At 50.4% G+C, this 14,018-nt stretch overlaps 1 protein-coding gene across 1 annotated transcript in view; it reads right to left on the reverse strand.

Moving 5' to 3' along the window:
* The window catches only part of ZNF618 (zinc finger protein 618), a gene marked incomplete at both ends in the record, with an annotated part of 158,987 nt that extends 145,897 nt beyond the window's left edge, over positions 1–13,090 (reverse strand). Inside the window, one exon of the mRNA XM_080355995.1 lies at positions 13,031–13,090. Within this exon, the coding sequence (XP_080212121.1) occupies positions 13,031–13,090 (60 nt within the window). The remainder of the gene's footprint in view (positions 1–13,030) is intronic.
* Between the last annotated feature and the right edge of the window lie 928 nt (positions 13,091–14,018).

Below are 14,018 nucleotides of genomic sequence, written 5' to 3' on the forward strand. Positions count from 1 at the left end.
AAGGAGTAAAACTTAATTTATTGAAAAAAAAGAAGAGAACAAATCAAGCACACAAGTACAAGAAGTCGGCCAGGTTCTGGTATAAATCAAGCAGTAAAGAAAGATACAACCACAGGATAATGATTCAACTTCTTTGCACCAGCGCTCACTCGGGATGGGGCTCAGCCATTCCCCTCCTGGGCTCATCCTTGGTCAGGAATGAGCTGAGCATCTGCTTCTGCTGCAGGGAAAGACGCAGACCTGCCCAGCACATTAACAGCCAAAGAAACATCTACAGGGACAAACAGTACGCGCCCAAAAGTCTGAAAGGCATGAAGCTATTAAAGTCACCTGGCTGCCACAGAATCACCCGTATCAACTTCTGCACCTATAAACCAGAAAGTAATGAATGGGATCCCACCGTTTCAGAAGAGCCACAGAAGGGATCAAACGAACTGCGAACAGCAGAGCTTCGATTTTATAGCAGAAAAATTAGTATTAACCATAATTTAAAAAAAATCACAAAAACTAAAAATCAGTGTTCCTATATATAAAAAGGAACCACTAGGAATCAATACGGCTTCTGTAGAGTCAGAACTCACCCAGCGATGGCGACAGTTGGCAAGAGTCAATGTGCCAGCAGCAAAGCCTCAGTGAGCGGTGACGCGCACCTGCATTTCCAAAAAGCCTTAGACAAGTTTCCTCCGCAAAGTTTCTAACGGCAAATACACTCACGATACTTTCATATACACAGGATAAAGTAAGAAATCGTCTCATTGATTAACAACTGATTAAATGGAAAATAAAGGGCAGAAAGAGTTGGTGATCACAGTGGGGTCCTGCAGCCATCTGCTCTGTGCACCAAGACTTGGGTGAAGGAAAACACGGGGGGAAAAACACCAACACACACAAAACAAAGGTATTTAAATTAGCCATTAGCATTCAGAAAAGCAATCGAGGAGACACTGAGGGCACTTCTCCAGCAGCGCAAACACGGCGTTCGGTGGTCGCCAGCGAGGCAACAACTCATTATGAGTAAAGGAACAGAAAATGTGCCGATGCAGAAAGCTGCGCCCGTAGTGCTGTGCGTGGTTCTGGTGTGCTCAGCCTGAAAGCCATGGCAGAAATAAAACAGAAGCAAGGGAGGGTGACAAGGGTGTCTGCACAGGGTGTCCCCGAGGACACCTGGCCGCTGCTTCCCAAAGCACAAAGATAAACCCCCAAAATAAACCCCACAAGCAAGGGAAAGCAAATATTTTCTGCACTCCTGCTTGCCTAAATAAATTGCTGCAATTATCCAAATCATTGCCTCGGTGGTTGGTAACCCCAGAAAACTGAAAATCCACATAACGAGGGGCTGCAGCACATCCTGGTACAAGATACGAGGATGCTCAAAGGGTGGGCAGAAACCTGACAAAGAACTCGATGCTACACCTATCAGAGTGGAAAATAAAGCTATTAGTAGTAAATCACCTGTCCTGCACCTGGAGTTACACAGGGAATAGGTACAGCCTTGCTGGCAATGCTGCAGGCTCACAAAAAGAACCCAGAAAAGAGTTTGCAATCCTGTTTTCTTCTTCAAATTTCAGTAGCCAGTCGCCACTCAATATCTGGGGATGGAGGAACGGGACCAAAGCTGCCGACGGCTTCAGCATCTCGTATAAACAGGGGAGAGGACACAAAACCATCGAGGGAATGTCAGAGAAACAAAGAACCTCAACCCGGGACAGGGCAGGAGCTGGTGCGGAGGGACAGATTCCCTCTGACTTGAAACAGAGGCAGGGTAACACAGCACCGCAAAGTCGAAGGAAAATACCAGAGGATGGATTCAGAGAGGTGTCCAAGAGGGGAAAAATGGTTGCGATCCAACATCTCACCTTCCCCACGCAGAATGATTAATAGTTCTCACGCAGAAATGCGTAACGGAGCCAGTGGCCTCGCTGGGGGACGCTCTTCAAGTCAGCTCAGGGTCACATTTGAGACCCCTAAACTATCTCCAGAAAGAAAGTACAGCCTCAAATTCTTCAAGTTTCCAGCTCGCTATCAGAAAAATATAACAAAAATAACTGGGAAAAAGTTTAGAAGTTATGATGTCCCGAAAAAAAAACCCACCAGTTTCTGCAGTTTGCTTTTAAAACATCTCCTACTGCTTTTTTGGGTTTGTGGGATCATTAAAATAGCTGAGCTGGGAATGTCTTTTACTTGGTTGGTTTTGCTAAGAAAGAGAACGTTCTGGGGTGGAACAGGGGCCATGTTTGTGTGCGTAAAATGGGGGTTTGTGAATAAAATGCTTTTTGTGAAGAAAACGGATTCAACTATTGATATGCAAAATAGACCAAATGATTATTTATATAACAAACTATTATAACACGATCAAACTTTAAATATTAAAAAAAAAAACAACCTTTGGCAGCAAAGAAACTAAAATGTTCTATTCCTGGGGCCAGAGGATTTCTAAATGAAAGCGTGTATTAATGGAATATATTCTTTGTATTTGTTGTGTAAGGGCTCTCTTGCCATAGAGAGTGTTAAGGTACGGGGACTGTTTTGGAAACAACATTGGCCTAACACTTGAAAATTACACAAATCCAGAGAAGACCGAGAATTTTTTCTGCTATTTTTGGGTGGCAGGAAGGAAGAGGCTTGAAAAATGTAAATATTCTCAAGCTATTTTTCCTCCAGAATGATATTTTGCTCATTATAATAGTCTCAGCAGAATGAAATCCTGCTGCCCTGCAGAGCCAAAGGGACAGGCTGAAGTCCACAGCATCCTCACAGCTGAACTGAGGGAGTGCGGTCTGGGCGATCAGGTAGTGAGGTGGACTGAGAACTGGCTGAAGGGACAAGGGAGCAGTGGTGACACTGGAAGCTGTGCTGCCATCAGAGACCTGGACGCGCTGGAGAGCTGGACGGGGAAAAGTTTAATGAAATAGAACAAGGGCAAGTGTAGAGTCTTGAATCTGGGCAGGAACAACCCCAAGTTCAGTGTAAGTTGGGGAATGAGCTGTTGGAGAGCAGCGTAGGGGAAAGGGACCTGGGGGTCCTGGGGACAGCAGGGTGACCATGAGCCAGCACTGGGCCCTTGTGGCCAGGAAGCCAATGGGACCTGGGGTGCGTTAGAAGGGGGTGGTCAGTAGGTCAGAGAGGTTCTCCTGCCCCTCTGCTCTGCCCTGGGGAGACCACACCTGGAATCTTGTGTCCAGTTGTGGCCCCTCAGTTCCAGCAGGACAGGGAACTGCTGCAGAGAGTCCAGCGCAGCCACCAAGATGCTGCAGGGAGTGGAGCATCTCCCGTGTGAGGAAAGGCTGAGGGAGCTGGGGCTCTGGAGCTGGACAAGAGGACACTGAGGGGGGACTCATTCCTGGGGATCAATATGGAAAGGGGGAGTGTCAGGAGGATGGAGCCAGGCTCTGCTGGTGACAACCAGTGACAGGACAAGGGGCAATGGGTGCAAACTGGAACACAGGAGGTTCCACTTGAATTTGAGAAGAAACTTGTTCCCGGTGAGGGTGGCAGAGCCTGGCCCAGGCTGCCCAGGGGGGTTGTCGAGTCTCCTTCTGTGCAGACATTCCAACCCGCCTGGACACCTTCCTGTGTAACCTCATCTGGGTGTTCCTGCTCCATGGGGGGATTGCACTGGATGAGCTTTCCAGGGCCCTTCAACCCCTGACATTCCGGGATTCTGTGATTAGGTACCATTTTACTGACTTCACCGCTTATGAGGAAAGTGAAGCACAAGCCTAAATGCCCTCAGGACTGGTCATTGAGTGACTTCCTAAGCAGAACAAAAATTAAAGCATTGAAGAATAAAAAAACAAAACAAAACAAAACAAAACCAAAACACACATCCTATGAAGAAAAGTCAAGACAAATGGAAAATTCCTTCCTGGCTCCACGGATGCTAATTGTGTACCTTACGCTGGGAGCTGAACAGCATAAATGTCTACATATATATTTAATTAGGTTAATTTGTAAAACGTAGACATATGTCTGCTTAAAGTAGACAGGAACATTTCATTTGATATATTTTAAATATCACGTAATGAACTGCAATCACAAACACTGTTTTACGCTGGGGTAGGGAGGCCAAAGCTCAAGTATGTACAATCAGACAAACAAACATCCACAGCGTGTGACTCTATCTCCTCCACACCATCGGAAACCAAAAGCAAATGGACAATTCTCAGCGAATCTCTTTTTTAACAACTAAATTAAATAAGACTGAGGCGTAAATTTAAATTAAAATTTAAATACATGCAAGATTTCAGGGAAAGGGCCTCTTATTTTTCTTGATTTTGGGGGTGGTTTTGCTCATTTATGAACGATGCCACTGTTTGCAGCGAGGATGCTCCGAGAGACTCCTGCATCCCTCCACCATCAGTTCCCAGGAGCGGGAATTGCATTGCCACCTTCACACCGTGCGCGATACATCTCAGACCCTGTGAACACACTCTGGATTATTTTGCCTCCACCTAAAGTAATTTATTTGCCTAGATTTGCGTGTTTTCTTCCTTGCGCAGTGTCCTCCCCGGCTGGCGGCTGTGGCCGCCTCTCTGGCACTGTCCTAACAAACCCCATTAAGGAGAAACGCTAATTCCAACTGCTGTTATCACCAACCAGCCTAATTTATAGGCCTCTAAAATAAAGACAGATAAGAAGGTAAAAATATCCCTCCCTCAGAGTTAATATGTAGTATGTCTCAATGGTATTAACCATAACCTGATAACGGAAGCCACATGCCCCAAAGCAGCCTAAAGATGACAGAGTCAAAATACACCCAACGATGCTCCTCCTGGTGTTCAATTATTAATTTATTCGCTGGCAAAGTTCATTGCCAGCCCACACCAGTCCCAGCCAGTGCCAAGCACTCATCCCAGCAGCCCCAGGGCCACCAGTGCCATGTCCCAACCCGTCCCCTGGTGTCACTGCCACCGCAGTCAGAGCAAGATGCACCCGAGCATCGTGGGCCCTCGTCAACGGCACCACCCGACTGCAAAGACAAATCCCACTGATTCCCAAGGGGATTTTCAATTCCCCTCTGCTGCCAGCCCGATCCAAATCCTGCTGTGCCTCCCTACACAGGTCTCAAAAACACACACAGAAATTCAAAAAGGTGTTTCGTTTCCAGGAAATAATTTTCCTGTGTCCTTCCAGCCCTCCCTCCCCACCCTTAAAATTACAAATATCACAAATTCCGGTAAAAACTCAGGATTTGCAGCCCACAGACTAAAGCGGATCAGACCTCAAGTGACAGATTTACACCCAGAAAGCGGTAGCTGTTGTTGGGTTTCAACCTCGGGACCCACCGGGGCTGTCTGCACCCTGTTCACCGGGATCCTCTCAGTTCAGCTTCCAAACTACACCCAACAGTCTGCAGCCTTAATATAAAAATGAATAAATCACACAAATCTGCTGAAATAGGGTTTCATTCTTTCTCCCCTTGTGGAGCCAAGTAATTAAAATAGTAATTAAAAAACCCTCACCAAAATACGGACAAGAGTGCACCCCAAAGCCTCCGCAGCACCCTGAGTCTTGGCCAAGGACCACGACGGTTCAACCCACGTCGCTTGGGGTTTTCCTGCAGATCCCGCACCGGCAGAGCTGTTGGCTGCGGTTGCAGAGTTTTGAAAACTGAGGTTTAATACTTCTAAAAATAGGTCTAAGGCAATTAAATACTTGTACTAAAATTGTTCTCGACATACTGGAAGCAGCACCTAAATGACGGGCCTTCAACGCAAGCACGCCCAACTTCTGAAAACTCACTTGTGCTGCTATTTTCGGCAGGAAAGGATACCTGTGCCCACGCGGAGGGAAAAATTAACTTTCAAAAAATTCCTCGCTGCCTGAGTGTATCTAGTAAAATGAAATCACAACAAGTATTAAAACCTGAAGACCTTGGAGGTATAGCAGTGCCACTGGGGCATGAGCACCGGGACGTGATCACGTTGGCCCATCGCAAGAGCCTTGCTCAGTTCACCGCTAATGCAGGGGTCTGACAAACAGGGCTGTTCTCACTTCTATCAGTTGAACCTCGTGTGGTAACAGCCCTAATTTCTGAAGCAGTGCAGAGAACACACCAACAGCTCCTTGAGCTCCTGCATTACTGACCCCTCGCCAGTTCGGACCCACCAGCCCACGCGGCATTCCAGACCCACCAGAGATCTACACACCTCCATCGCTGAGCCGCTCAGACGTGTCCAGATGCAGAAACACATACACACACGTACTGATTCCTTCCTCAACAGTTTCGGCAGCCTCTGCTCCACGTGCCAATGTTCACGTTTCCCTGTGACAGCCCATTACCAGCACAGGTAAAATCTCCTGTCACCACTTTCCACTTACAGCCTTATTTTTCACTTTACACCAGCCAAATATAGATGGGAAACAAACTGAAGTAAGGGTAATGGGTGCAAACTGGAACACAGGAGGTTCCACTGAAAGAGGAGAAGAAACTTGTTGGGGTGAGGGTGGCAGAGCCTGGCCCAGGCTGCCCAGGGGGTTGTGGAGTCTCCTTCTGTGCAGACATTCCAACCCGCCTGGACACCTTCCTGTGTAACCTCATCTGGGTGTTCCTGCTCCATGGGGAGATTGCACTGGATGAGCTTTCCAGGGCCCTTCAACCCCTGACATTCTGGGATTCTGTGAAATATTGTAAATTACAAGCAAGGCCTTGCCTATGGAATTAAGGCCTTACAGGTATAGTACATCAGGTAAACCGCTCCAAGCGCACCCTGAAGTTGCCTTGGCAATACAGGTGAGAGAAATGCAGACAGAGGAGACCCAAGGAGAGTCACCCCAGCAGAGAAGCTGGTACGGTGAGCCCAGTCCCACCACCAAACACCATCACACAAACACCATCCCAGGCCCTTCGCACAGCGACAGCCATGGGGGTGTGCGCAGCCCCCCACCCACCAGCCCTGACCCAGAGCTCTGCAATTTCACCCCAAATGGGCCCCATGGCCTCCAACTTCTCCAGAGGTGGCACAACTCCATCAAGCCCAAGTCTCATCCCCCGGCAGGAGCCTGACACTCTGCCCTGACCTTGTCCAAGAGTCACTGGGGACTGGATCCGCACACGTTTGGGCACAAGCCCGGGAGTTCAGCTGGTTCAGCCTCCTCAGGGGCGGCGCAATGTGCCCTGTGCCCCCACACGCAGCCGCCTCACACAGCATCCCGGCCGGAGCTGGCACGAGCGCTCACAGCGCGGTCAGTGAACCTGAGCTAACTGCCACCCAACTGCCAGAAAACTACAAATGTAGAGCACAAGAACCCTCCTACGTGGGGACAGAGGTGGTTTAAGTCGGGGTACAGAGTCTGACCTGCTAATATCACTTCTACATAACTCACACCCTCAGCGTATCCTTCCCCAAATATGGCTCTCCAAACAAGAAACTTCTCCGCAGTTGCACTTTCAAACAGTATGGAGGAGGATTTTCTCTGCTTAACCTCTTTTTTCTGCCAGGTCTCACACCGCTCACTTGGGGAGCAACAGAGACTCAAATAAATAAAACCCAGGTAACTCAGGAAAGCCATCACGCAGCTTGCCCGGAACCTCCACGTGCATTCACACACTTAGTAGTGTCAGTGGAGACCACCCATCATTTCAGTACCTGACCAGCACATGCAGACTTCGGAGACCAGCAACGCAATTTCTCCACGGGAAGAGCCCAGACTGCTGAGCCCAGACCGAAGGGACGACCAGCGCTCAAGCTCAACTCCACACACCACTGTAGTCCTACCAACAGCAATGAGAATGCTCAACGGAGGACAACAAACAGGGCCCAGGACTGCAGGAAGACAGATTCAAGATCTAAATATCCAACATCAACCAAGGGAAAGCAACCCTGCCTTTATAAACGCCCTATCCAAGGAGGGGGACATGGCAGCTTTGATGTCTCCAGCACATACCTTGGAAAGCGACCTGCTCCACAGAAAGGGCATCTCCTCCATCCCTTCCCTTCTTCTTAAGACACAAGCATGTAGCAATGATCCACCCCAGGACTCGCCAGAACGTGCAGCAGCTACAGGTGCATCTCAGCTTCCCCTGGAGCCGGCGGGGACGGGAGGAACCAGATGCTGCTCCAGCCAGAGCTGAACACGCCACCGCGGCCACCGGCTTTGTGGAGAACCAGCTGCCACCAAAGCCACCCAGCAACTCACTATTTATGATCATTAAATGTATTATGTCCCCAAATGAAAAGCCCTCTCTATTTACATGCTGCATATTATATATATAAATCTATTTCCATTCCCTTTGCGCTACAACTTCACCCCACTCCCACCAGTGCCAACCGGGGTAACCACGTCCTGTGTCTCTCCCACGCAGGGCACGTGCTCAACGCCTTCACCGCACCCCACGTGCCGCCTCCCTCCCTGCTCCCTCTTCCCACTCCCGGTGCCGGGGCTTAACAATTCAGCTCTCGCACAACAGCCGCTGTGACAAGTTACACCACAGCCATGCGCCGCTGATGAAAGACACATCGCAAATGGTTATTTTTCACATACTATCCATGGTAAACAGCGTCATTCATTTCTATTCCCTTGCTCCAGACAAATCAATGATTGTTAATGCAAAGTCAACACGTCCAGATGTAGTTTGCATACTAGTTAACCACTAAATTGGCGTCACATAGTACCAAATAATCAAGAGACATTCAAGGAACCAAACAAAAGCAAAAAGGAGGCAGATGACTAGCAATTAATCCATAAAAGACTGCTAAAAATTAGAAACTTCTTCCCCAGAAAACACAGTATGGCCAAACTGAATCCGTAAACGTGAAATTCTAAATATACGTAATGCTAGATGCTCATAAATTTAGAAATTAGAGGAAATAAATATCTCCCGACCAAAACCCAACCACAGCCTCCAGTCGCACTTGCCATCCTCTTCTGCTCCCCGCTTGGCCCGTTATGTACAAACCAATCCTGTGAATGGCACCTCTGACCAGAGCGCTCGCCATGGGCAGCTCCAGCCCCCCTGCCCGTCTCGCAGCCCCCAGCATGGTAATAATTGCTCCTGTGGATCTGAGCATGAACTGGGCAACACCAGCAGGTCACGGTGGGATCCACGAAACCCTTCGGTGGGTGCGACACGCTTCACATACACACGGAGTCCCACCAAACGCCCAGCTCGGGCGGCCACACGCTCCCCTCCACGGACAAACCCGCACCATGGAGTCCTCAAAATGAGAGGGATGCCCACGGGTGGCATCCAAAGAATCGGGCGCAAATCCTGAATCCGCATCAGCACAGGTTTCAACCCGAAAGAAAACACAAATTAATCTCATTTTTAGAATGCTAATTTTACGACTGCACTCGCACCATTGCAAACTCGACTTGTGCATCGCGGGGGCCACGCAACTGCACCCACGGACTGAACTACTCACAGTGTTGCATCACAGCACTGATATATATTTAAATTATTCTGGAGTTACACAAATAGCACCATCAGGTTTTATATGGCGCTCGCGTAAACGTTATCTACTACTTTAATAATATTATGTCTATTTTCATCCTCTTCATCTCAGTTCTATCACAAGGAATCTATCGGTATCGCTCCGTCAGGCTCCCTTTCTCCCTACCCCCCTCCCAGGCTGCCAAAGAGCAATTTGTAAAATGATAAATATTGATCAACTTTCCCAGAAATAAATAACTAATAAATAAATAAATGGATACTCCTGAAAACAGACTGCGATACAAAATATTACCAAACTAAATAAATTTTCAAGCAGGAGGAGGTTTCCCCTCGAAGGACACAGGCGCAAAGGAAGGTTAGATTCAGAAACACATTATAACCTCGAGCGTGGCTTCTCCTTGCCGGCGGAATGGATAATGGAAGCCGTTGTTTAAAAGAAACTGATCTACACAGAGTTAAAGATTGTAAAGGTTGCGGTACGCACACCTACGGCATGACAGCATCCCCACGACGCGCAGCCGAGCGCCACGGCACCGCGTCCTCATCTCTGCAGAGCCGTGCAACGTGCAAACCCATTGCTGCTACCGACAGAAAATTCACTTATTCCCACAACGGCTGAAAACAGGTTAAACCAGATAGAAACGAGGGCCTTTCGAGTTTCAATTCCTGGGTTTTTTTAGGAAAGCATCATAAACTTTAAAGATAACACTGTGAGCCAAAATGGAATAGATGGTGTGATTTGTAATTAAAATGTGGCACCCATCGGTGTCCCCACCACCCCATGGCCACGGTGTCGCTCCCCAGGTCTCAGGGTGAGGGTGTCGGGTGGGGAGAGAAAAAGCAGCATCACAAAATCTCTGTTTGGAGAAAAATGTATGAAACCATTAAAAAATATATAAAAATGACAGCTGAACAGTTTCTTTAGGTATAATCAGAGTAAGTGAAAGTTACGGGGTGCAGCTCAAAGATGGGGATTCTTGGAGTAGAATAATATGGAAAAGCCACCACGTTAAAGCTTCCTGGATAAAACCATGAATAAAATATTCTCCAGGACTGGTTAATCCAATTTAGAGCATTGTGTGTCATTTTTTACCCAGATGTGCCACCCTGCTCTAACTGCACCACTGCTGCTCTGTCACCGTGCTACTCGCTTCATTATTCGCTAGAAAAGAGGTTCAGGAAGAGGGTGGGTCCTTTGGGGGGGTCGGGGGGGGGGGGGTAATAAATGCAAAAATAAGAATATGAAGTTGACATTTCAGACTATTTTCTCCTCCACCCAGGAGTTATCCTGCTTGGCAAATTTTTTCCATCACCCCCCCACTTCGATCAACTCAAAATGTGAAACAAATCAAGGGGTGAGGAGGGGGGAGGAAGTGAAAAACACCCCCCGAATCCTGAAGTCACCAGTCACTCCTGCTTAATTTCCAGCAAATCTGAAGTTGTGTTGAAATAAAATCAAAACAGAAAAGAAAACCAAAAAAAAAAAACCCACAACTTTGCAGGGTTTGAGATTCAGATTGAAAAATTCATTCCGGATTGAAATTTAATTTCAGCGCCTGAATTTTGGCGTTTGCCCGCGGGCGGCTGGAAACGCACTTCTGAGGTCAAAATCCAAAAATGCCTTTTTTATCAAGCAAAAATAAAAGGCAATAAAAAGAAACCCAAGTGCTGCAGCTGTGGAGCCAGCCATCTTGCTATTTTGTCCCCATTTTAGAGAGGAGACTGTGTCAAGGTTGGTAAAACTCAATGTTGACCTAATCTTCCCCTTCCTCTCCCTCCCCCAGTTTTGGGTGGAAAGGCCGTGTCTCTCTCCTCCTATTGCTTTTCTTCTTTCTTGAAACAATGCGTCTTTCGGTGCTCTTTTGTTATTTAGTTTGAAAAAGATCAATACCAAGACCCCAGGATTCAAGGGCAACCCTAAAATAATACACTGGTGTGTGCACAGTCCCGCACTCACGGCCCCGTAACAGCAAAACAACAGCAACGCGGCAGCATTTAAGGAAAGCAACAAAACCTGAACAAAATTAGGAAAAACAAGATTTTTCAATTCAATTCCAGCTTTATAGTGAGAATCGAGGAGGAAAAAAGGATTTTGAAATTGTGAAAATATCATGGCTGAGCCCTTGAAATGCACTGAAGTTTTATCGGTTTAAAAAAATCAAATCAAAATCAAAATCTGCAATTATTTTTTCACAATATTGTTAATTATGCATATTTCTAATATCATGGCGGACCTTATCATAAAGCTGTGTAAATACTGGGTTTCTGTGATCCACAGTATCCGGAGTTGTTACAGTGTGTTTAAAAAAGAGAAGGAAAAACACTAAAAACCCTTCTATGGAAATTTTCTTCTTTACAAAAGAAGTGGGAAATCAGATGTGGAAACTCTATTTTAATTATGCCAGAAGAAACCATCAGAAAAGCCAAGAAATTCAAAATTAAAACTGCCATCCCACTCTTCATTTTGCTTGTCCTGGTGTTTTCCTGGCCTGTGTTTAGAACCTCATTGTTTCAGGGCAGTTTTGCATGAAATCCAAAAATCACCCAAAAAAATAAAAAAATAAAAAAAAAAAAATTTGGGTGTGTCCACAGCAAATTTTCGATGCTCTGATTTTCCTGCAAAAAATCCTCATTTGGAACAAATAACTTTAAGCACCGCAGCAAAAAAAAAATAGACGAAAAATTCCATTTGGCACAGCGTGCTGCACAAGTTCAAAATTACAATGAAGTACAATTCATAATTGCTCCGAAACAGCAATTCTCCCACTTTCCCAAACTCATCATTTCACTGCGGCTCATCCTGGGCTGTCCACCTCAAACTTGAATTACTTTCATTTCCAAGTACTCTGCTGCTCCCAGGCTCCGTTTTCCTCCAGAAAAAGGGATGGTGGGGGGAAAAACCTGAATTCATTCAAATTCCAGCTTAATTTTCATTTACATATGAGCTGGGCTTTGCCTCCTAAGGCACAGAACTGAGATTTGCGAGGCGAGCCGGGGGCACTCGGGGACCGCGGCGGGGGGACCCGGCCCCGAGTGGCCCCCCGGTCCCAACTTTCTTGAAAAATAAGAAATAGCAAAATATTTCCTCTTTTTTTTTTTTTTTTTCAATTTTAATTTCTTTTTTTTTTTTTTACGAAATAGTCTCCTCTAGGTGGCGTCGTTTTAATGGAAAATAAAAAAAAAAAGCTACCGTTCAGGAGGAAAATTAGAGAAGAAGGAAAAAAAAAGGGGGGGGGGGGGAGAAAAAGCCCCGAGAAGGGGAGCGGGGGAGCGGCGGGAGGGAACCGGCGGGCCCGGAGCGCGGGGCCGGGCGGGCCGGGCCGGGGGCGGGCGGGCCGGGGTGCGGGCTCCGGGCCGGGCCGCGGCCGGCGGCTCGTCCCCGCCGACATGGCTGCTGGGCGCCGCTTTGTTTTCCGCCCCGGTGCGAAGGGGGCGGCGGGGCCGGTGCGGGCCGCGGCTGGTCCGGGGAGCCGCGTCCCGGCGGCGCCCCCCGCGCACTGCGCCAAAGCGCCGCCGGCCGGGGCTCCGCGACGGGGCGGCTGCGGCTGCCGCCCTCCCTCCTTCCCTTCCCTTCCCTTCCTCCCCGCTCCCTCCGCCTCCCCCCGGGGGACACGCCGCCCCGGCCGCCGCGTTTACCTGCGCTCCCGTCGCCGCCGCCGCCGCCGCCGCCGGAGCGGAGCCGTCCGGCTGGTTCATGAGGCTGGGGAGGGAGGCAGGCGAGCCCCGCGCCGCCGGGGCCTGCGATCCGCCGCGCACAATGCCGGCGCCGCCGCCGTTGCCTCCTTTCCGCCCTCCCAGGAGCGGCGAGTGGGGGCGATGCCCCCGCTGCGCGGGTGGGCGGCTCGCCGGGCTGCTGCAGCCCCCCTTCCCCCCGGGGGCATGGGCCGGGGCGGCCGCCGCGGGCACGGGCGCTGCCGCTAGCGGCGCGGCGCGCAGGGCTGGGCGGGCGCCTCCCGCTGCCGAGCCCGCGCCGCCATCACGAGCCGCTCTGGGGGCAGCTCCAGCCGCAGCGCGCTCGCAGCCAGCGGCGCCGGGAGAAAGGGGCTGAGTCTGGCCCAGTGCGGGAGCCGCGCCGCGCCGCCGGCCGGCCCCGCGCTGCCCTCCGCCCCCGCGCGGCCCCGGCCCGGCCCGGCCCCGCGCCGGCCGCCGCCGCCGCCCGGCGGGCGCGGGGCCGCTCCGCGCCGTGGGGCCGCCGCCGCGGCGCCCCCCGAGGGGTGGCCCCGCGCGGGAGACGTCGGAGGGGGGTGCGGACCCCGGCCCGCGCCCCGGGGCGGCCTCGGCCCGCAGCCGGTGCCCCAGCAGCCCGGGCAGGGCGGTGGGGTCGGGGCCACCGCTCGCCAGTGCGGCCCCGGCCTGGCGTCGAGGGGGCGGCGGGAGAAACTGACGGGCTGGGGCCGCGGCGAGAGCACGGGGTCCGGCACGGGGTCTCCCCGGCTGCGCGGGAAGGGCCGGTCGTGCCTCGTGACCGTCGAGCGGCACCAGCGGGCACGGGGCCTGCGGGAGGCCCGGGGGCGAAGCGGGACCCGAGGGGAAACGGGGTGAGGGGACGGACGGGGCCGGCCGCAGGCTCTGGGCACAGCGGCCCTGCCCGCGCTCCCCTCGCCGCACACGCACCGTTCGAAGC

Source organism: Nesoenas mayeri (assembly GCF_963082525.1).
Source record: "Nesoenas mayeri genome assembly, chromosome: 18".
NCBI lineage: Eukaryota > Metazoa > Chordata > Aves > Columbiformes > Columbidae > Nesoenas > Nesoenas mayeri.